A 25,710-nucleotide genomic window follows, 5' to 3' on the forward strand; every position below is an offset into this window, starting at 1 on the left:
TTCTATGACTACTGGGATCCAGACAACAGCTCCAGACCCAGCTAGGCTTCTGCCACCCTAAACTCGTCCTTAGTCTGGATCTTCCCTTTGTGGTGATAACAGTGGATTTTGGCCCCATGCCCACACTGTGTCAGACTGCCATGTGGCAATGCATTTTGTATCCAGATGTTTGTCGCACAATATTGAGATTCACCTGTGTCCCACCACTTTTATCCCTGCACTGCAGCTCAGCAGGTAAAATAGAGCTTTTTGCTGCTAGGCATTCCCTCTGATCAGGAAGCATTTGTGCCAGTGGGGTACCAGCCAAGTTTTAAGCCCTGCCCGTACAGCCACATGGTCGTGTGATAAGTATGTTCCTTTCTTTTGGATCTTGCCCTGGTCATTCCTCCCATGAGGAATGTTCGATTCTGCACCTCGTATCAACAAAAATCATGTTTGTGCTGCTACATATTGGTGATGAGGTAGTGACATTGTTCTGTGCCCTACACACTTGTGGAACATGTGTGGGACATTTATTTTTCAGGTGAGTCAGGATAAAGGATGCTATTCTTGCCAAGCTGCTCTTTTATTTAGTTTTATATCAGCAAGTGACTTTCACTAAGAACTGTTAACTTTTGAGATCGTTCAGTGCTCCATGTTTTAATTTAATTATTTGTAAACCTGCTGTTTTCTTAACACCCTGTGAACTTTATTCATGGTGCAGCACCCAATGTGCCCTTCTCATGCCCTCAATTCCTGCTAAGTTTTTTTGTTTATTTTATTAAGTTAGGTAGGGATAGTTCCCCTCAGTTCCATTATGTAACCAGATGTGCAAGCCCCTTTTATCTTTGTTGTGGCTGTGTTTGTGTATATCACATATGTATGCCATATCTCTTGTGCATAAGATCAATAGATAATGGAGAACAGTTCACTGTCAAAATATAACAACATTTCTATGAATTTGGCCTATACATTTGGAAATTTTAAGATAATCCTTCACATTTCTACACTATTTACTTCAATGTCCATTGCAGGCTTTCTATGTCAATTTTGAATTAAGTATCTTGTTCTACTTCTAGTGATTCACAGAAATGATGCACTTATGATGTAACTTGAGTAAATGATATGATCTGACTTGCAATGAGGACTAAAATGTGGCTGGAAGTCACAATTTTTTTTTTCATCAAAAGTGAACAGGTTCACTATGAAATTTACCTAGAAACACAAGTTAACAACAGCAGTATTGATATTTATTATCTTTTGTTACAATGTATTTACAAGATAGCTGCAGTCAAGAAGTCTTTCTACAAACAAAATAAATATTTACAATTTATACTCACAACTGTTTAAACCACAACCTTTGTTTGCATGCTGCTGCTCTTTTTCATGTTATTCACAGCAAAAAATATAATAAAAGAGGCAGCAGACACATCATAAAAAACAGGTGCAAATTTTTTTAATATTCTTACAAATGCAAATTGGGTTTACTAAAAATGTGTTTAGGATAGTTAATGAGTATGTTATCTTTGTACCTTTGGCAATGGAAGCTCAGCTCATATAAACTGAACTACATTAAAACATACATTCAATCACAAGCAATTGCTTGCAAGGGTATGAAATGAGTGATGTGCAAGATATGCATCAGTTATGCAGCATGTGAATAAGTAAGTAATGTCCACAGAATGAAACTTAATAACAGCACATTTAGTATATAGACCTCATTCTATTTTTGTGAAACATGTGATCTACTTGAATTCCATTTGCACTTCAGCTAAACTGTATCAACAGGCACGAGGCCAAGCTCTGACCTCCTTCAAAACAAAATGAGTTTTCATTCAGAATGCACACAAGTGATACAAAAAGCTCTAAAACACAAACTTTTACCAAGATCAAAATAATACAATATTTATGAAAAATATTACACAAACACACAAATTCTGCTGTGCGATCTCTAAGATGTAACATTTCAAAGCAGTACAATACCGCTGCGAACTGTGCCTGTAATGTTGAATGAAGTTGGTCTCTACTGAAATGCGTGTTTTTTTTTTTTTTTTTTTTTTTTAGCACAGCATATATACTCAAAAAGGGAGGAGACTGTAAAACATCAGTATATATGTAGTCTTTCATTAACACAGAAATTTTCTCCCACATTTCTTGTTTTGGCTGGCCTGTTTTTCCTTCCACATGAAATGTGTATATTTATGATTGTAGTCTGTAATATTCTTCAAAATATTATATTATTTATTATCTATAGATTCACATATGTTGAGGGTTTAATGCATCACTCAGGTGCCAAAAGAGTGTCCATCACTTGTAATACAATATTTCTATAAAATATTTCAAGATAATGAAATATTATTAGGTTATTGAACTCTCTTCTATTACCTCTTTAAATCTAGTTACATGCTCAGATTTCACCCATATTATTACTAAAGCAGTAACTGTGCTGTATGCACCATGACTAACAAATCCTAATTGTCTGCTCTGAATACTTTGGTGTATTACTATAAATAAATATTAATAAGCTGATGTAAGAGCAAAAATAATATAGTGCCACTATAAATGAATGTTCAACACCACGTTCATATTCACAGGCAATGAAAAACCATTATTGGGAGCCTTTTTGTGCACATAAGATTTATGACCAAAGCATTATATACCACCAACGACAATCTAGTTTCCCCCTGGAAATTTTGTCTTGTTATCACTTACACAGTGATGCATAAAAGAGAGAGAGAGAGAGAGAGAGAGAGAGAGAGAGAGAGAGAGAGAGAGAGAGAGAGAGAGAGAGAAAAGAGGACGCAATCCACAATGCTTCGTAACTAATTTGTGTCAGTGAAAACCTCTTATAACGTCTGTGTCATATGAAAGTATGATTTCTATACCTCTGACACTAAATGTTATCACATACGTCTACCAATTTCTGCACAACTGATGACATTTCATGTTTCATGTTATTTTGAGTTGTTCCAATGCAAAAGTGTGAAAGTAAGTGATTAATCAGTTTGAAGTGGTGACCCAATAATTGCTGAAGTGAAGACTTCATTCAAGTATGTCTCTAGCATACAAATAATGACAAAACACAGTAACAAAAAATTTCCAGTAATCTTGTTAAAAGTATGTAAGAAGTGTGCATTGACATATACTAACTGTGATGACTTGCACTTAACACTCACACTGTATCTGACTGTAATTGTGGCACTGGAGAAGTGAAATTCCATGAGCTTAGTAACAAATGCCACCATTCTGCGCCATTTCTGTACTGTCAACATAACACTGCACATATTGTCAAATCTGCATTGCACTTCATGAGATAATGATATGTTATGACACATATCCTTTGTCTTGTTTCATACAGTTTCAACCATGCCTTTCTTTCTACGAAGTTTCTTTTCTTCTGACTGTGTACCATCAGGCACCTGAGTGAAAGAAGTTTCCTCTGAACTAACAGGAGGTGGTTGTGGAGGTGGTGTTGGAGGCGGTGGTGTCGACGATGGCTGGGAGGTCGATGGCAGTGGAGCTGTAACAGTACTGTCACTAGCAACTGGTGTCGTCGTTTCTGCTGCAGTTTCAGATGAATCTTGCTGTGGTACTGGAGAAGGGGTCATTGGTGGTCTAAACATTGCATCTCTATGATGTAAAGGTTTGTGCCTCATCTTCACTGGTGGATTTATGCTCCCAGATGTTCCTGCAACACCATTGGTGCCTCTACCAGTTTTCTGTAAATTAGAATGATTAGTAAGAAATTAGAGGTTACAGTAAATGTGGTGGTTTGTTACTCCCAAATAAGAAAATTACGAAGTTTGCTTGTCAATTAATTAATCATACTGTTATGCTACCACTTCTGTTGTCTGCCATAATAAAAGCTACTGCTAAACTAATTGAAGTACTCTACAGGGCACAATCGAAAAGTTGTAGGCCTGATGTTCTGTAGGACAGACAAACCAACGGAGGGGAGGTTGACTGGATGAGCATGGTGAGGGCAACCTTCGCAAACTGAATGTGACTCTCTGTAGTTGTGTGCAGGTCTTTGGAGGGTGAGCACACTGCTTCTCATGAACCACTGTGAAGCAGTGTCATTACATGCAGCATGGAATGGAATCTTGATTGGTGCTATGTCATGAAGGTTTGATTCAGACTTGAAAAAACCATCATGGAAACCTTCGATATGCTCAAGCATGCCTACATGTATGTTGCCATGAGTCTCTCAAGTGTCCCTGAGTGGCACAAGTTGTTCCAGGATGGGGGTAGAGCTCATCGTGGGTGACCAATGCACCGATCACCTGCCAACATGAAGGGCCAACAAAAATCTGACAAAAGTGAAACAACTTCTGGAGTCCGATCAGAAAAATTTGTGCAAAGTTTGTGCCAAGTATCTGGACTGATGAAGAAAATGTGAATCATGTGCAAATTTCCAGAGAAATTCTGAACTGTGTTTGAGAAAATGTGGTTACAGGAGATGAAACCTGGTGTTTGCAGTATGACCCACAGATGAAACACCAAAGTTTGAAATGGCAGACTAACACATCTCTTCATCCAAAGAAGGTCCGGATGAGCAAATCCATGGACACAACCATGCTTCTGATCTTTTTTAGCTTCATGACATCATCCACAAAGTATTTGTTTCTCCTGCGCAAACTGTGAATGTCCAGTTTTATACAAAAGTGCTCAACAGGTTGTGAAAATGGGTCAACCACGTGCAACCACACATTGCCCGTTCTTGGAAGCTCCACACCGCGCTGTTAGTGCAAGAGTAGGTGGCTCAGTACGAACTTGTCATGTTGCCTCACCCCATCTAGAGCCCAGATGTGGCTCCATTGGGCTTCTTCCTCTTTCTTCACCTGAAACGGGACATGAACATCACCGAGGGACAATTTTTTTGACTGTTGTCGAAGACATCCAAGTGGCTGTAACAAAGACTCTCAACAGCTTTCTGCCAGTGACTTCCAGAAGGTGTTTGTGGATTGTCAGACACATTCCACTCAGTGTGTCGAAGCACAAGGTTCCTACTTCGAAGATTATTAAGGTTTTTTACTGATATATTAAAGGCTTTTACTGATATGTGCAATAAATTATTTGTAATAAAATCAGTCCTACTACTTTTTGATCGTACCATGCAGGTCTCATCACAACATAAATTAATCTGTCTGGTAGATGTCTGATGTAATTCTATTGCACTTGCCACACTTTTTAAAATCCGAGGTTGACTACACTCAGCGAAGGTATTCCAAATTGATTGTTACAGAAGACAACTCCTTCGTAAACTATAACCTAAAATTTTACATAGTAAAAGTAGGTTCCAATGTAACATAACAAATACGTTTGGCCACTATATGAAACTGCTTGAAATCATCCATCCCCTTCCACATTGATCTTTTTGCTCATATCTACTTTACCTGCGTTCTCTGTGTGGTTCACGTGCTCATATTTGGTTTCTCTTTCAGAAATTATACTCAGATTTACTAACATTATTGACAGTCAGAATCATCTCTTATTCTCAGTGCAAAGTAGTTTTTGTCAGCAACAGCTTTCGTCTACTAATCCTGCAAAGCCTGATGTAGGTGCACTGCTCATATTAATTTTGACTTTCTTTTTTTTGTAAAAGCTTTCTGAAGCAATTTATGTACTTCAATCAAAGCATGAGGTCAAAATACTCCAATTCTGATACCTAAATTTCATTACATCTACATTTATACTCTGCAAGCCACCCAACGGTGTGTGGCGGAGGGCACTTTATGTGCCGCTATCATTACCTTCCTTTCCTGTTCCAGTCGCGTATGGTGCGTGGGAAGAACGACTCCCGGAAAGCCTCCGTGCGCACTCGAATCTCTCTAATTTTACATTCATGATCTCCTTGGGAGGTATAAGTAGGGGGAAGCAATATATTCGATACCTCATCCAGAAACGCACCCTCTCGAAACCTGGACAGCAAGCTACACCGCGATGCAGAGCGCCTCTCATGCAGAGTCTGCCACTTGAGTTTGCTAAACATCTCCATAACACTATCAAGCTTACCAAATAACCCTGTAACGAAATGCGCTGCTCTTCTTTGGATCTTTTCTATCTCCTCTGTCAATCCAACCTGGTACGGATCCCACACTGACAAGCAATACTCAAGTATAGTTTGAACGAGTGTTTTGTAAGCCACCTCCTTTGTTGATGGACTACATTTTCTAAGGACTCTCCCAATGAATCTCAACCTGGCACCCACCTTTCCAACAATTAATTTTATATGATCATTCCACTTCAAATCGTTCCGTATGCATACTCCCAGATATTTTATAGAAGTAGCTGCTACCAGTGTTTGTTCCGCTATCATATAATCATACAATAAAGGATCCTTCTTTCTATGTATTTCATTAAAACATGATGTTTTAATTAATATTACAGTTTCGTAACCATTGATCAAACAGAACTGTTTCATACACACTACAGTAACATTTTATTTCATTTTTATTTTGGTATTTTTCTAGTGATTTTTGTTTCTGCATGGTTTTAGGCATTCCGTGTACATTACAACATAGAACACAAAGAATACACCTATTCAGAGTTGCCTGCTCTCAGCTCCTGCTGTCACCAAGAAGTAAAAATACGGTCTTACGATGGTCCTATACAAGGTGTGATCAATAAGTAATGGGAATTCCTCTTAAAGAATCTTTATTTATTGATCAACATAAACTTTGTACCCTTCAAAGTAGTCCCTCTCAGACATAATACGATTGTGATAGTGCTTTTTCCAGTCTTGTAAGCATGACTGGAACTTACTTTTCATTATGGTGTTCAGCTCCTTCAGTGGTCCTGTTTTTATCTCGTCAATGGTGGCAAAACGATGTCATTTTACGGTGCTCTTCAGCCTCACAAATAGTAAACAGTCACAGGGGGCCATTACTGGTGAATACAGTGGCTGAGGCAATATAACAGTATTGTTTTTTGGCAAAAAAAAAAATCAAGAATAAACATTGAAGTGTGAGTGAGAGAATTGTCGTGATGCAATTTCCATGAGTGGTTTTGACGCAATTTTGGTCGTTTTCTTTGGATTGCTTCACACAAACAGCATGTAACTTCCTGGTAGTATTCCTTATTGACCGTATGACCATAAGGCAGGAACTCATGATGCACTATCCCATTGAAATCAAAGAACACAGTGAGGAGAACTTTCAAATGTGATCAAACTTGTTGAATTATTTTCGGTCTTGGTTCTTCATGCAGTTCCCATTGGGACAACTTGGCCTTGGTTTCACCCGTTATAACCTGCTTTAGAACTTGGCCTTGGTTTCACCTGTTATAACCTGCTTTAGAAGTTCTGGATCATTGTTGACTTCATTAAGCAATTTCTGAGTGACATTCTGCACAAATGTGGCTGCTACACAATTCATGCTCCAAACATCTGAAAAAATTGCTTGGCATGAGCCAAAGGATATGTTGACACCATCAGCAACCACTCTGATGGTGATTTTCCAGAATAATTTTCTTTACTTCTTCCATCAACATTTCTAATGCAATGCTTAACTTTACACCATTTTTCAAGCAAAATTTAATGCAAATTCTTTTACCCCCTTTTTTGAATGTAAAAATTCACCAAGCAGTCAAATACGTTTATAACCTTTCTGACTTTCAATAATAAACTAAACATTCAAAACAGCTAAAAAATACATCAAAAGCATGTCTACCAACAAGACAAAAAAATTAAAAATCTGATGTATAAAGCCCATGAAATTAAAAAATTCACATCTTAAGACATCAAAACTGATCACCAAGTGAAATACACACAACTTATGCCCAATCTGTTCATTGAAGTAATTTTAATATCTGTTTTAGTAATGGATAATACTAAGTAACATTACCATAAAATTTTATTTGTTATTTATAAAGACAAATCACCTCAAACATAAAATGTATCCATGGACTTGCAACAGTGAACACCATCAACCACTGGATAAGTATATGCAATCTACTGTTGGGGGCTTGCATTTTGTAAACTAAACAACAAAACATATCAACAAAGTAGGAAAAAAAGACAAATTGCTACTAGCCATAAAGAAGAGATGTTAGGTTGCAGACAGGCACAATTAAAAGACATTTCCACAAAGCTTTCGGTCACAACCTTCATCAGTAAAACACACACACACACACACACACACACACACACACACACACACAACCGTTCATATGCACAAGCAAGCACCGACACACACACACACACACACACACACACACACACACACACACACACACACCATTCATATGCACAAGCAAGCACCGCCAACACAAGCATTTCGGGCCAGAACACAATTATCATGTGGGATCCAAGCAGCACTCTGGAGGGGGCAGGGAAAAGATAGGGTATGGGTGCAGAGAAAGATGAAAGCTGTCTGGTGGAGTGGGCAGGGACTAGGATGCCAATAGGTCCAGTGTCAGACAGTTTTGAGGCAGGGAGTGGGGGGAAAAAAGGGGCAAAGAAGGAGGAGTGGGGAAAGACAAGTAGATGCTTTGGCAGACGGTGGCAAATAAGCAGGGTGGGAGATGACAATGTGGAGGAGATGACAGGACAGAAGAGTTGGAAACTGTTGGGTGGAGGGTGTGGGGACAGTAGTCACCATAGGTTGAGGTCAGAATAATTACATAAGCGGAGAATGTGTTGTAAGGCTAGCTCCCACCTGCGCAGTTGGTGGAGGGAAGGATTCAGATGGCTCGGTTAGTGAAGCAGCCTTTGAAATGAGGTGTGTTACATTCAGCTCCATGTTGTGCCACATGGCAGTCTACTTTGCTCCTGGCCACAGCTTGGCGGGGGCCGTTCATCCTGGTGGACAGCTGGTTGATAGTCAGACCAATATAAAGCTGTACAGTGACTGCAGCAGAGCTCATAAATGACATGCCTGCTTTCACAGGTGGCCTGGCCCCTGATTGGGGTAGGATAAACCTGTGACAGGAGAGGAGAGGAGAGGACAGGACAGGACAGGACAGGACAGGACAGGACAGGTGTTGGGTAGGTGGATTGGGCAGGTTTTGCGACTGAGTTTCTCTCAGAGACATGATCCTTGTGGCAAGGGGTTGGGTCTGGGAGTGGCATAGGGATGGACTAGGATGTGGTGGAGGTTGTGTGGGTGACAGAACATCACTTTAGCAGGGATGGGAAGTATCTTGGGTAGAATGTTCCTCATTTCAGGTCATGATAGATAATCAAAGACCTGGCAAAGGATGTGGTTCAGTTGCTCCATTCTGGGATGTGGCTCGCTCTTGGGGTTGGTGGGAGGATTGGGGGTGTGAGGGTAAATGGCACAAGGAGATCTGTTTGTGGACTAGGTCTGTGAAATAGTGCCTGTCTGTGAAGGCCTTGGTGAGACACTCAGCATACTGAGCAAGGGAGTTTTGTCACTGTAGATACACCATCCCTGGGTGGCCAGGTTGTATGGGAGGGATTTTTGGCGTGAAAGGGTTGGCAGCTGTCAAAATGCAGATACTGTTGGTGGTTGGTGGGTTTAATGTGGACAGAGGTATGGATGGAGCCATCAGAGAGGGGGTCAGCATCTAGGAAGGTGGCACCCTGGTTTGAGGAGGACAGCGTGAAGGTGTTGAGGTTGTAAAGAATTGAAGATAGGCTGTCTTGGCCCCGAGTTCATATCACAAAGATATTGTTAATGAACCTGAACCAGACTAGGGGTTTGGCAGTCTGGTAGGCTAGGAAGGTCTCCTCTATCTGGCCCATATAAAGGTTGGCATAGCAGAGTGCCATGCAAGTGCCCATGACTATGACACAGATTTGTCTATGTATCTTTCCTTCAAAGGAGAAGTAGGTGTGGGTGAGGATAAAGTTAGTAAGGTGCATGAGGAATGAGGTAGTGAGTGTGGAGACTGAAGGACATTGGGAAAGATAGTGTTCAAATAGACCATGGACATTTGGGATATTTCTGTCTAAGGAAGTGATGTCAACAATGGCAAGTGGGGATTGAGGAGGTAAAGGGATGGGGTTGGTGGAGAGCTGGTGAAGGAAATGGTTGGTGTCTTTGATGTGGAAGGCTAGGTTACAGGAAATTGGTTGGAGGTGTTAGTCACTGAGGGCAGAAATTCTTTCAGTGGGGGCACAACAACCAGCCATAATGGGGTGTCCAGGATTGTTGGGTTTGTAGATTTTGGGGAGCATGTTGAAGGTGGGTGTGGGGGGTGGCCTAAAGGTGAGAAGGGAAATGGATTCAGGAGAGATGTTCTGGGATGGGCCTCAGACATTAAGCAGGGACTGATGGTTGAGATGGGCTTCTGTGATGGGATAACACGGGCAGAGTTTATAGGTGGAGGATTCAGTCAATTGGCAGAGGCCTTCTGCTAGGTAGTCACTGTGATTCGTAACAATAGTGGTGGAGCCTTTGTCTATAGGTAGGATGATTAGGTCACAATTTGTTTAGAGGTAGTGTATGGCTGTTCTTTGTTCTACTGAAAGGTTGACGTTCTGAGGAAGAGACATGGGGAAAGACAGTGAGACTAAGTTGAAGGTAAGAAATTTGTGCAAAGTGAACAGCAGGTGGTTAGGTGGGAGGATCACAGCTGGATGGTGGTATGAACTAGAAGAGGCAGAGTTCAATGTTGGAATTAGGGTGGTTTTGGTTGGAGGGATTGGCAGCAAATAAGTGCTTCCATCGCAGAAATCAGGAGGAGGAGAGCAGGAGAAGGATAGTAGGTCTTTGACAAGTCCAGCACGGTTAAATCTGGGTGTACAACTAAAGGTGAGGCCTTTGGATAGGACTGAAACTTCTGTGGAGCTGTGGGATTTGCTGGACAGGTTAACAACAGTGCTACAGGGATGTTTTTCCTCTGGATTTCATGGAGAACTGGTAGGGAGTATTGGGGATGTGACAAATTGGAAAGATCAGCTAGGTATGGATTAGCTGCTATGAGGGGTGGATGAGGAGGAACAGTGTGGGTAGAATAGGGGTTGGACAGTGGTACCCTGAGGCAGTAGTCCGATGTCAACAAGTTGGACACCTCATGGAGGTGGTGTCTGGAATGCTCCCTGTGGACAACCTGGGTGCAAAACTTGCCAAATCCATCTACAGTTTTATCCAAACCCATCAGGGGCCAGGCCACCTGTGATAGCAGGCATGTTATTTACACACTCTGCTGAAATCATTTTACAGCTTTTTATATTGATATCAATACCAACCAGCTGTCCACCAGAATGAATGGCCACTGTCAAACTGTGGCCAAGAGCAAAGTAGACACCATGTGGCACAACACAGAGCTGAACGTAACACACCTCATTTTAATGGTTGCTTCAATAACTGAGCCATACGGATCCTTCCCTCCACCAACAGCTTTTCTGAACTGCACAGGTGGGAGCTAGCCTTACAACACATTCTCAGCTCCCGTAACTATTCCGGCCTCAACCTACGGTAACTACTGCCCCCATACCCTCCACCCAACAGTTTCCAACTCCTGTCCAATCATCTCCTCCACATTCTCATTTTCCACCCTGTTTATTTGCCACCCTCTGCCAATGCATTCACCTTCCTTTCTCTACTCCTAGTTTTTGCTCCTTTTTTTCCCCCCATCTCCCTGCCCCACAACCTCTTGATGCTGGCCCAGTTGTCATTCTACTCCCTGCCTTCTCCACCAGACAGTGTTTGTCTCTCTCCCCACCCATACACTACTATCCCTTCCCTTTCCCTGCCCCTCCAGGTTGCTGCTTGTATCCCACGTGATGGTTGCATTCTGGCCCGAGATGCTGGAGTTAGCGGTCATGTGTGCATAAGATGTGCTTGCTAGTGTGTATGAATGGTGTGTGTGTGTGTGTGTGTGTGTGTGTGTGTGTCTCTTTTTACTAAAGAAGGCTGTTGCCAAAAGCTTTGTGGAAATGTTTTTTGATTATGCCTGTCTGTAACTTCATTTTTCTTCTTTATGGCAAGTAGCAATCTGCCTTTTCCTAGACTGATGGTATTCCTACCTGGAGTTTCCATTGTTTGAGACAAAGAAACATATGTAGATGTCAAGAAATTGCATAAAAATTGAGATTGTTTTATGTATAGTGGCTCGAAGACACCAAGCCTGTTTTCGAAAATATCAGTGAGGAAGGAAACTGCAGATAGGTTTAAGTTTCAGTATATTACATATCAATGAAGGAGCAGTATATTACATATCAATGAAGGAGCAGTATATTACATATCAATGAAGGAGACCTCTGTGTAAAGTAACAGTTTTTCCCAAAATAAAAATGTGAAATTTGACAAGAAATACTCATTGCTGTCTGACTTGGTCTTATGTCTGATATTAGCAATAGTAAAATAAATTATTCATTCAAAAATAGTGTAATTGCAGTTTTTTTATTGATATTTTATAATGGGTCCCAAAACCTGTAATGTCAGGCTTCAGAGATCCTCGAACCAGGCCAATAAAATACAGTCCATCACTACACTTCTCAGACATCTGTGTAACTACTGGAACAGTAACACAAGTAAAGTGTTATTTTTATTCATAAGTAGTTAATTTTTAGTTCTAAATTTGTGTGTTTATTTTCTATTAAATACATTCTGGGAGAGTGCATTTTCTGTTAAGGTGACATATTCCCAAAATAAGTCTGGCTGCTCACTATGAAAATTTTCCATGGTCATGAGTAGCTGCACACCAGTAAGAATGTGAAGCAAGTTAATTCATAGCCATAAATCAATGTGTTGAGATGGTTTTAATGCTTTACATTCAGCCAGTATTGGTCCACAGTATCAGCAGGTGGAACTTTGCAAAGTAAGGTAGTTCACTCTCAGTGTGAACTTATCTAACAGGTATCCCTTGTTTACGTGGGGCATTTAATCAAAGACGTTCGTACTGAAATTACAAAAATAGGGAAGTGCATCATAATTACTGACCACAGATAAGTTTCGTAACTGTTAGGGTAAATACACTGGTAACCACCTCTATCCTTGAGTCATTTAAGGGAACATTGTAGCTTTTAACCATATGGCACAGGTCAAGAAAGTCACAGACTAGATTGCCTCACTATTGCCTACATCACAAGACTATTCACTCTGCTAACAACAAGACCTCCACTATCTATTCTAGAACCAATCTTGTGGTTTTGTCAAAACACTACCATCAAAACTGCTCCTCTTGTAGTCATCAGACTGAATTATTATGGAAACGTCAACTGGAACCCCTGGTCAGGTGAGACTTACTGGATGGGACGAGAAGGAATGTTGAGAGCATTACGTCATAATTGTGTCACATTGACTCAGACAGCATTTTGTATTTGGAGTTATGGGAGATGGATGCAGCACTCTTCACCAGCTTTCTTTGTACATCACCTCAAGCAACAGTACTATACTATGCGACATCGATGACAGTGGATGTCTTCTTCCAGTTAGTTGATTAATTCACATGCAAGCTGATGAGAATGAGCCAAAGCCTTAATTAATTGTCTCTCTAAAACCTTACCTTTTTGATTTCTCCAAAGGAATGTTGTCATTTGCTTATCAAGTGCTTTACATGTAAAGCATATAATTCTGGACAGTTATAGTTTCATATTTAATTATGGTTTTGTTGAATTGTTTTGTGGGACAGTGATTAGGAAGAACCTTTTGTATCCATATCATAGCAGACTAAAAACATTTTTACAGAGATGCTCAATCATGACTTTTTCCAAAAATCTGAGACAAGATGTTAGTATCAGAGAAGAAAATAGTTGCCAATCACCAATTTATTTGCTGTAGAGTGACAGAAGGTAGCATACTTTAATCTAGCCAATGTAGACATCATGGAAGCCATGAAGACCGGTATTTTGCAAATTTTCCTGATCTGAAATTCCTTTCAAGGATATAATTTAATCAACTGAAAAATGGTGGACAGGTGTACTGATTTAAAAGGGAAGCTAAGTCTGAAACAAGTGCATTTTTAAACTAATGAATCCAATCTTTCATTAACTTTTCAGCTAATGCTCCTATATAACCAAGCACAAAACTGTGTAAGTATAACAGTACATAACTATTGTTCTTGAAAAGCTGTCATCGCCAAGGAAGATAGCTGTTTTCTTGAATAAGTTTTCACTTGGCAGCAGACTGTATGCTGAAATGAAATTAAAACTGTTCCAGACCAAGACTGAATAGCAGATCCTTGCCTTTCATGGGTGGTGCTCTTACAGATGGAGCTATCTACCCAACTCTAGGCTTCACTTTGTTAGTACTTCTCTCCTATTCGACAACCTTCAAGCTGGCTCCAAAAAGGGACTGTTAATCTGATGTGGTAAGCAAATCACCTAGCAACAGCATAAAGGTTGTTTCCAGAGAGTAATATTTTGCAACTGAATGTTCACTGTAATAAATCTGGCTACAGTGGCACAAGCAAAATTTCCCCCACTGACTACTTGGCTCCTTGCACATGGGACTTTTAATGAAAATAAAGATATCAATGGTATTTTTCTTTTTTTGCTTCATGCTAGGTAGCTGATATGGCAAAAAACAAAAAAACTAAATAACTCGCAACAATATTCCCTCACTGTGAAATATTTTAACTTCTTAATGAAGTTCCACAACAAATGATAAACACTACATGGCAGACCCTGCTCTACACTAACCTTTGTACTCATATCTTCAAGAGGTATTTCCTCACTGCGTGGTCTTGGCAGTCGAGGAGAATTTGAGCCCTCTCTCGACCTGACAGCACCATGGCTTACTCCTGCAGGTGGAAGTTCACAACAAGATACTCGCTCTGTAACATGTACAGAAATCAACTGATTGATTATCATAAACAAACATGTAAAACAACATTATTTAACAAACACAAGAAGATACAGGAGGAACTTAATAAACAGAGAGTATGTACTTCAGAGTACATATAGCATCAGAAAGGAAACACTGTGAAATTGGAGACGAAATGGTAGTTGTTGGATGATTGGCTGGGGGATGAAAGTGAGGCAGTTTAGCAGGTAAAGCAGACCGAATGAAAATAATGAAAGACAATAATGAAAATTCTTGGGCGGAACAATATTTAAAATAAGGTAAAGGCAACCACTCACTCATAATGGACTGATATGTAGAGACAGAAACGTGCAACAGAAAACAGTGTTCACTCTACCTTTCGAGCTTATCCGGATTTTCTAGTAAAAATATACATGTTCACACACAGACACAATCACCCAAAGATACAGTCCCACGGCATTGGCATTATTGAGAGCAGTGGCTTGAAATGAGGTAGGGTGGGGGTAGGGAAGGATGCACGAAGCTAAAAAGGGCTAGCAGGATAGTGAGGCAGATCTTTTGACATATGATTCTGTGGCTTCAAAAGTAGACAAAATGAGTTCAGAGAGCAGAGCATATATGAGATACGGAGCGAGGGAGAGGTGGTGGTGGTGGGAGGGGGTCCATGGAGGATGGAAGAATTGTGGGAGTAGATGGTACAACACATGAATGGGGAAGGAGTGGTGTGGAGAGAAGGGAAAAGGCAAGATGAGGCATTGGGCAAAGGTTAGCGGAAATTTAGGCCAAGGAGATTGTGAGAGTTCAGAATATGTTGGAGACAGAATTTCCACCTGTGTAGTCTAGAGAAACTTGTGCTCGAAGGGAGCATTCAAACGGGCCCTGTTATGAAGCAGGAGTTTAAGTCATTTCTACGAAGGCATGCAGCATGTTTGGCAACAGGATGGTCAAGTTTGCAATATGGAACAGGCTGGGGGTGGTCACTCATGTTTGTAGACTTTTGATTACTTGTCATGCCCGCATAGGAAGCTGTGCAGTAATTGCAACAGAGATACTAGAAGGGACTATCCTAATGGGCCCTGTAGCGAAGCAGACATGAAATCATTTCTGCTGTTATGTAACGCATGTTCAGCTACATGTTGGTCAAGTTTGCAGTTTGCCACAGTTTGGAGGTTGCTATTTATGCGAGCAGAGTCTTGATTACTTGTCATGCCCGATAGAAAGCTATGAAGTATTTGCAGCAGAGGTGATATAAAACATGGCTGATTTAACATATGCTCCTGCCTTTTATTGGGTAGGAAATACCTGTGACTGAACTGTGGTAGGTGGTGATGGGGCTGTATGGGATAGCTCTTGCAACTGAGCTGATCACAAGGGAATGACTCATAGGGTGCAGAATTGGGAGTAGGGTTGGAATAGGGATGGATACAGATATTCTGTAGGATGGATGGGTACAGAACACTACTTTGAGTGATAGGGTAGGAATTTGGGTTGGATATCCCTCATCTCAGGGCACAATTATAGTTAGTCAAAGCCTTAATGTAGAATGTGGTTGAGCTTTCAAAGCCAGGATGATACTGTGTGACCAGAGGAGTACTGGTCAGTGGTTGGTTGGCAGATCTACTAATGTCAGAGGAGGAGATAGCATGGGAGATCTATAATTGGGTGAACTCGATAAAATATTTTCAGTCAATAAAGGTTCTGATGAGGCTATCAGTACATTTTGACAACTTCTGCTTACCACTGCAGATATGGGTGATGAGATTTTTTTTTATGTGGAGCAGGCGACTGCTGTCAAAGTGGAGGTAGTGTTGAGGGTTGGTGTGCCTGATACGAACAGAAGTATTTAAGGAGTGATCTGAGAGGTGTAGGTCGACATTTAGGAATGTGATTTGTAGAGTTGAGAAGGCCCATGTGAAAAGGATTTGGGAGTTTGGGAAAACACATGGAGGAAGAGCAAACAAAGGTTGTCCTTGCCATGCATCTAGATCATGAAAATGTCATCAATGAATCTGAACCATACACGGAGTTTTAGTTAACTGGATAGGAAGGATTCCTTCAGATGACCCGCACATAAGTGTGTTATAGAAGTGATGTTGGACTCAGTGTGGATGGATTTAGGAAAGGACAGTGAGACCAGATTAGAAGTGAATAATTCTTGAAAGAGTACCAGGGGACGTCTGGATGGAAGAGTAAGAGGATTATGGTTGGAGGGAGGTTGGCATGGTGAAGAAATGTTTCCACTGCAAAGCACAAGAAAAGAAAAGATGGTCCCTTCCTAGTCAGTCCAACATCAGTCCTACTGAACACAAAGCTATCCATAACCTGACAACCAATCTCTCCAGGCAAAGTCTCCACCACAGGCTGAAGGTCTCCGCCAAATTTCCAACGACCGTGATCCCATCCCAGAATTCCAACATGACCTCCAGCAGCTCCCGAAGGCCTTAGGTCCATTCCAAAACCTGTTACCTGAATCCATCTCCCTCCTCACACCAGCAATCCCCTGCACTCTTCCTTTTACCTACTCCCCAAACTCCACAACCAAAAGCCATGCCCCCCTCCCTCCCAGGTCTCCATACTGATCTATGGCTGGATACAATGCTACCACAGCAACAACACTTGCAAACTACTATCCGTAAGCCCTCATCTTACGTTCAAGAACTGCTCACTTCCTTCGGTGCCAGTCTTGTTACCACAATTCTCTTGTAACAACGTCTTCCTGATTCCAAATCAGCTACCTCTTTCCTAATCCTCCTAGCAAGCAACATACTGACTCTCCATTATTTACTTTCAAAGGACAAGTCTATAAGCAAATCTTTGGTACTCCATGAAATTATCCCATGCCAAATTAATTATGGGTCATCTGAAGGAATGATACCTATACAGTCAAAATCTAAAACCACTTGTCTAGTTTTTTTTTAATGACATTTTCACGATCTGGATTCATGGCAAGGACAATCTTCACTCTTTCCTCCATAACCTTACTCCTACTCACAAATCCATTTCCATTGATCTTTGTTGTCTCAATGGGCCACCCCCCTAAATGTCAATCTCCACATCTCAGGTTGCTCCATAAATACTTCTGTTCATAGGAAGAACCCATCAACACTACCTCCACTTTGACAGCTGTCACTGCTAGACATAAAAAGTCTTCTTTACAGCCTAACCACCCATCTGCAGTGGAAAGTAGGAGTTGTCACAATACACTTATAGCCTCATCAGAACCTTTGTTGACTGAAAATATTCTACCCAGCTCACCAACAAATAGATCTCCCATACTATCTCCTCCTTTGACACTAGTAAATCTGTGAACCAGCCACTGGCAAGCACTTCTCTAGTCACACACTGCCACCCTTGCTTTGAAAAGCTCAGTGACATTCTTCAACAGGGCTTTGACCACCTCTCACTGTGCCCCAAGATGAGGGATATCCTACCCAAAATCCTACTCACATCACCAAAAATTGTGTTCTGCCACCACCCAACCTACAGAATATCATTGTCTATCCCTCTTCTAATCCCTAATCCGGTACCCCTGGTTCATTCTCTTGTGGTTGGTGAAACTGCAAGATGTGTCCCATAACTGACAACCCCCCCCCCTCCCCCCCCCCCCCCCCACTCCCCCAAAATCACATCCTACTGCAGACTGCAGTCCAGTCGCAGGTGTTTCCTACCCAATGAAAGGCAGGGAGAAAACAGCAGCCACTTTATATATCACATCTGCTGCAAATACTGCACATCATTCTATGTGGTCATGACAATTAACCAACAATCTACTCACATGCATTGTAACCACCAAACTGTGGCACTGTGAACTTGATCATATTGTTGCCAAACAGGCAGCTCCCGCCCCTCTTCATACCCACCTTGCTCTCTTTTTCTGCCTCCCTCTCCCCCTTCCACCTCACACTCACTCTGTATCACTTATATGCTCTACCCCCTGAACTCCTATCGTCCTGTTGTGCAGCCACAGGTCATTTGTCAAAAGACTAACCTCACTCTGTCCTGCTACCCCCTCCTTGTCTTGTGTGTTCATCCCTACCAACCTCCATCAGCCCAGGCAACCACTTTCAATAACAGATAATCAGATCAGTCTCACGATGGTTGCAGGAGGGTACATTTGGGTATCTGTGTGGTTCTGTGTGCAAATAGTGTATTTTTAATAGAAAAAGAGTAATAGCTCAAAAGCTAGTGTGAATACTGTTTTCTGTTAAGTGTTTCTATGCTCCACAGATCAGTCCACTGTAGGTGAATGGTTGCCTTTCCCTTATTTTACGTATGGAACTTATCAGAAAGTTAGTCAATCATTCTAGTAGTGATAGAATGTCATATTAACACATCATCCAATTTCTGTTTTTAGCAGCCTGCAATGATTTCTCCTCAGAATTAACCAGCCTATAAGTTGTCAACATCAGAGTCATTGAATCATTTATCAGTGAGCATTAAGAGGTGGTGTCCCAAATAATTTGCTCTGATCTTCTGATAAACATGACCAAAGAGCTACATTTCTTGTTATCTGCTCACTTCAAATATTTATATTTCTGGCCATCCTCAGTTTGATTTCCTTCCATACCTACTGCCTCACTTAACTGACACACTGTTTCCCTTCAACCCATTTTTTATTCAAGTCAATAATCTTGTGCATTCCCCAATGTTTTCATGTATTTGACAGTCTCAATCTGTCAGAGCAACAAATTTCCAACAGTTACATAAACACCAGTTTTCTCTTTTGATGTTTTAATTATTCACATGACTATATTATGAACCTTTTCTAAGGGTCTCAGTTTTTCATTCATTCATAGTTTTTCTTCTTCTTCTTCTTCTTCTAAACCCCCCCCCCCCCCCCCCCCAATATTTGTTTCTTAACTTACACTTTCTTAAGCCAAATTTCCAAGATAATTTATTCTTCCCTTTGCAAATTGTCTTGTCTGTCAATGTACATTTAATTCCTTGGCAATTTTATGTTAACTCACATTTCTGATTTTCATGAGCCATCTGAATATGCCCAATGGAAGCTGTAGCCCACCATTATATACACCTCTCCAACTTTTCAACATTCACAGAAACACTACTCCAAACATCACAGAAGTAGCACCAATGCAATACAGAATGTGGCACATAATAGCTAAGCCACAGCCAAATAATCAAACTTTCACTCTGCAGAAATCACTCAAATGAATTTTCTTGACAGATTAAAACTTCGTGTCAGCACAGGGGGTTTACAATAAGTAATGTCACACATTTTTTGTTCTTGGGCAATTTCAGTTGAAAAATGCGGGATTTGTTAGAGGACATCATGGAATATTCCTACTTCAGTCCCTAAAGTTTCATGAAGTTCCAATATGTGGCAGTGCTACACAGTCTTCAAAATTGTGTGTGTAATGGAGGTGAGTTTCAAGCAGAGAGCTGTCAATGAGTAAAAACCATTTTGGTAAAAACCAGAGCATCATAAATATTCACATGCACTAGCACAATGACTACGGAGACCTGACAGTGAACAAACGCATGGTGAGTCATTGGATGAGGCGTCTGCCATCAAGGTCATGCAAACCTGTCCAATCTCCCAAGTGCTGGCCAGCCCCAAACAGTTGTGACTCCTGCAGTGTTAGGATGTGGGGACACTCTCTTTTGAGGTGATTGATGGGTCACAATCAAACACTCGCTGCACAACTGGACATCTCTGCTGGTTGTGCTGACACACTCGTCCACCAGTTGGGGAACTCAAAGGTGTGTGCCTGCCGGGATACACCTCACAGCTCGGATCTCACACCTTCTGATTTCCATCTGTTTGGCCCAATGAAAGACGCACACCACAGGAAGCAGTACATCAATGACAGGGATGTTATTGATGCAGCAAGATGTTGGCTCTGACATCAACCAGTAGGGGAGTGGTACCAGCAGGCATACAAGCTCTCCCAGTAAGGTGGCATAAGGCCATCGCGTTGAATGGAGATTTTGTTGAAAAATGGGATTTTGTAGCCAAAAGAACAGGGAATAATATGGTGAATTGGATTCCCAAATAAAACCAACCTTCTTTCAGAAAAAAATTTGTTGCATTACTTAGTAAATGTCCCTCATTCTGGAATGCTGCAGTCTTTAATCAATTCACGAGGCACTGAGGTGTGTTCAAATAGATTAGCTGGTAAACCACTGGCTGTAGAATACGTAGTTCTGACCCATCAATAATTTTAACTGAGAAAGGCCTGTTTAAGTGAGTAGCATGTGCGCACATCCAAAGTAAGTGTTTAATTTTAGAATCTTCAAGTCTTTTTGTCAGTACTGCCTTTTTATTCGTGTTCTACAAAACGTTCAAGAGGTCTAGTGCCTCACTTTACTCATAATAAGAGAAAACATTTACAGCCATTCTCAAATGAAAACAGCATACATTACATTATAAAATCAATATTACTTCTTCATTTCAACACATCTGCCATCAAGTAATGCTTTTCTTTCTACATTTGTAATGTTACATTATTAATTGAGTTATTCACACTGTTTCTCTTTTTGGTGAGTTGACAGTTGACAGAGAATCTAAAAGGTCATACGCAGGAAAAATTCCCCTTCTGGTTGGTAGTCACACCCACATAAAATGCCTTGCTGGAATATTATATTCCATCAAGGACTTCCACACCTTGTTTACAAGGTATACACATGCACCACCACAGATCTCATGTATTTAAACAGATTGTTACCAGCTGCTACATAAGAAATATTGTTAGTTTAGGAAAATTCAGTCTGCTTAGTATTACTTGCCAGGAGCCTTCTCAGTTTTAAAGAGATGGCGCTAGACACCTGGGACTATCTTTCTGCTTCCATGCCACATTCATCAGCACAGGGTACTCATGTGCAAACTGTGTTGGCACCCACTACAGAGAGCACTGTCAAATGTGGACTACTTTGCTTTTTCCTAGTATTGATGGGAATGGAGATCCTTCTGCCAAGAGGCACAAAAAAAGATGCACCATTGAGACCTTCAGCTCCTGCAGTTCTGATACTGCCAGAATTCCCTGCAATTATGCTACAAAGCACAGTTTCACGAGTTCCATTCAGAAGACTACAGTTCTGACTTAGTTGTCACTTTTTATGGAGCAATAAAGACCATCAACTACGTGTGTCTGCATAAGACTTTCAGTCATAGTGATAATATCGCAATATTGCCAAGAGACTGCAAAGTTACTTAGATTTCACTGTTTTAGCTACAGACACCAAGAGTAACACATTAAACTGTTATCAAAAGTAAGTAATGTCCTGTACCATCACTATTAATAAATGTTATTGATTAATTCTTATTGTGTTGCCATATTTCTGTTTCAGTGCCACCCTGTCTAGTAAGTGTTACATAGATTTTTAACTTACATGCAAACTGCCACCTTTCTAGTGAACTAGTAAAATATGTTATCTGCCATGTGAATGTTTGGGCTGAATGGGTGGCAACATTTAGTAACATAACTAAACTAAAATTTTGTAGCTTTAAAAGATAACATACTGCCAGAACTTGGCCACCTTTAACAGAATAAGATTATAGATCCATAGCCAGTGGTGAACAGGTGACACTGATTGTAGCTGTACAGAAACCAAATGGCTCACTAGGCATCTATGAAGAATATTAAAACAATGGTTAATGCTGAATCCATTATTTACTCATATCCTATTCCCAAACCACATGAATCTATGTCAAAACTAGTTGGCAGTGTGAACTTTGTGAAGATTGATCATAAATAAGCATGTTTGCAAATCACTTTGAATGAAGACACACAGATTTATGACGATAAATACTCCATTTGGTCTATACCGTTGCAAAAGGTTACCCTTTGGAATACACAGAGCACTGAGTTTGTTCCACTGGTATTTAGAACAATTAATTCAAAAAGCTCCGAAAGCGATATGAACTACCTTAATGACATAAGTGCTTCAGGCACAACTGCTCCAGGAACTCTTACAGAATTTGGAATCTGTTTTCAAAATCCTTCAGGTGGGAAATTTGAAATGCAACAAAGACAAGTGCATCTTCTTTGAATATAAAGTGCAATACTTAGGACACAAACAAAGACTCTGATAAGGGTACAAAGAAACTGTTGTCAGACTGAGGCGACAGCTCTCGTGATTATATTTGCAGTCCAGAAATTCCACGATTACATTTACAGGCATAAATATATCCCCCTCATTGACTACAATCCTTCAGTGATTATCTTTGAGCCAAACAATACTGTTCCTACATAAACGCATAATTTTTGCAGCCCTGGGTACTTCTGTCTAATTATGACTAAGAAATTATATTCAGGTCCACAGTACAACACGTGAAAGCAGATTAATTTTCAAGTCTGCCAATAAGCCAAGACAAAAATTCTGATTCATCAGCTGATGTTTGTTTTTCAGTAAGTATCATTAGCTAAGATACTATGGAAAATTTTTGAGTAAACTCAAACTTAATTGCAAAACTTGTGTCTAAAGATCCTGTTTTGTCTTAAGGTGAAACAGTATATTCAAATGGAGCAGCCTAATGATAAGAGGTTGCTTAATAAGCCAGAAATTAAATCTTACTGGGATATGAGACATGCACCTACAGCGTAACAGTCGACCACAATATTGCCACACCCGGGAGTGATGGCGCTTCAGTAGGCTTTTCATGGGTTTTTATCATGAAATTTTATGAAGACATGCTGAACCACTTGATAATATATGCACAAGTGTCTTGAAATCCTTCACAGTGCAATGCACTTACCATAGTCACCACTGTACCTGTTTACCCTCAGGTCATTGTGTACTTCCAATATGGCTTGGGAGGTCAAGTGCAATATCATCATGGCTGGGTGGTACAAAGGTGTCATTCTAGTACATTCAGAATCGGGCAAGACACAAGTGGTTATTCCTGCAGCGTTTAAATCTATGTTACTACAGATGCTACATCAATGCAATTGGGGCATGGTTCATACAAAACACACTTCCAGGTAGAATTGCTACTGGAAAAATATTGAAAAAGACATTGAAATGATGCTGGCTAATTGCCACTTGTGTCAAGAACACCAGTCCACACAGCCTCAACAAGATTTTCTGTGGCCACAGCCATCATAACCATGGACACGGTTGCATACTGATTTTGTAGGACCATTTCTTGTATCATCCTCATCAATACCCTCTCCAAATTTCCATTTGTGGTACTGAGGTTTGAATAACACTTAGGCAGTTTTTTGTTCTACTGATTTTTATTTGTATGAACTAGTTTTCAGCTTATTAGGCTATCTTCAGATAACTACTAGCTATTGTTTACAAGGAACTTGTGTTCTTATGAACCAAACATTCTGGACTTAGATACAAGCACTTAAATACGATCTTTAGTTGTGGTATTGTCTTTCGAATTGGCAAACTGGTCTTTTGACTTTTTGTTCTGTAAAACTGTTCTTTAACATAATAAATCACATTTCATGTTTGTCAGTACTATGTACGACAACAATTAGAATTATTTAGAAAAAAATTACAGATAATCCACAACAACAGACACAGTAATACCCTCGTGTTCACAACATCCAATAACACACGAACATGCAACTTTCATTCCATGGTGCATCGCCTCACATCCATACCACGGTCAAAACAGAATTTCCAAACAGAAGTAAACACCATTAAATATATTGCATATAACAATGGCCATAACCCTGAATTAGTTGACAAAATCCTGCGCAATAAACGAAGACAGAAACTCTTGCCCTACATTTATGCCCCCTCTGCAATAACAGCTACGCCAAAAACCAACTGGTGCACTATTCCATATCCAGGTAAGCTATTAGACAAACTAGCCAAAACACTGAAATCCCAAAACTATAAAACATCATTTTATGTAAGACGTACTACAGCTAATCTCCTATTCAACAGCAAGGACAAAACAGATGAAATAAACAACAGTGGGGTCTACAAAAAAACCTGCACTGACTGCAATAAACTGTACATTGGTGATATGGGCTGCGCCAAATCAAAAAGGCTCACTGAACATGAACACAGCTGGAGATTAAATAGATCAGACTCCACCTTTGCTGACCATGTGCTCAAAGGAGGATCAAATATGTAACACACACAGAAGTGCTACATATAGCCAACAAATGCAGAAAACTCAGCCTACTAGAGGCACTTGAAATTAATTTATTATGGTAAAGAACAGTTTTACAGAACAAAAAGTCAAAAGACCAGTTTGACAATTCCAAAGACAATACCACAACTAAAGATAGTATGTAAGTGTGTTGTATCTTAGTCCAGAATGTTTGGTTCGTAAGAACACAAGTTCCTAGTAAACAATAGCCAGTAGTTATCTGAAGATGGCCTAATATGGTGGTGGTGGTTAGTGTTTAACGTCCCGTCGACAACGAGGTCATTAGAGACGGAGCGCAAGATCGGGTTAGGGAAGGATTGGGAAGGAAATCGGCCGTGCCCTTTCAAAGGAACCATCTCGGCATTCGCCTGAAACGATTTAGGGAAATCACGGAAAACCTAAATCAGGATGGCCGGAGACGGGATTGAACCGTCGTCCTCCCGAATGCGAGATGGCCTAATAAGCTGAAAACAAGTTCATACAAATAAAAATCAGTAGAACAAAAAACTGCCTAAGTGTTATTCAACCCTCAATATGGAATTGTTCTATCAAGAAGTTACGGAAGAATCGATAAATAACATTTGTGGTACAATGTCGCTGACAATGAGACACAACTTTCTTCTCAGAAATTTTAACTATTTTATGAAACCAACAGCAATTAACACTTCAAGACTGCAGCGTTACATCCTGGAGCCAATGAACTTGCTGAAAGATCAATACAAACTTTCAAGTCACACATGATGAAGGCGGTTCAACAATATAATATAGACATAAGCCTTATTGATCTTCCTCTCTTGAGTACAGAGCCAGTCCACACAATGCACAATCTCGAGATAAGCAACTCCACAGAAGTCTGCAACAAACAATAATATCAATTTTAAAGCCACTCGTGCTCCACAGGCCAAGCTGCATTGACAGTTGCAACAACAACATTTTAAATTTGATGATCCGGTACTCATTTCAATGAACAAGATGAGAAAA

General features: G+C 40.4%; 1 protein-coding gene across 4 annotated transcripts in view; it reads right to left on the bottom strand.

Annotated features, from left to right (window-relative positions):
* Window positions 1-1,207: 1,207 nt before the first annotated feature.
* Window positions 1,208-25,710, bottom strand: part of LOC124592612 (protein CLEC16A homolog) — a 248,311-nt gene continuing 223,808 nt past the window's right edge. For 2 of the 4 annotated variants that reach the window (XM_047131854.1, XM_047131853.1), the window contains 2 exons: window positions 14,531-14,664; window positions 1,208-3,698 (listed from right to left, as the gene is read on the bottom strand). In XM_047131854.1, the coding sequence (XP_046987810.1) occupies window positions 3,330-3,698; window positions 14,531-14,664 (503 nt within the window). In that variant the 3' untranslated portion in view covers window positions 1,208-3,329. The remainder of the gene's footprint in view (window positions 3,699-14,530; window positions 14,665-25,710) is intronic. The other 2 variants (XM_047131855.1, XR_006977591.1) reach the window with 2 other exon arrangements.

This window comes from Schistocerca americana, chromosome 2 (genome assembly GCF_021461395.2).
Source record: "Schistocerca americana isolate TAMUIC-IGC-003095 chromosome 2, iqSchAmer2.1, whole genome shotgun sequence".
Lineage (NCBI taxonomy): Eukaryota > Metazoa > Arthropoda > Insecta > Orthoptera > Acrididae > Schistocerca > Schistocerca americana.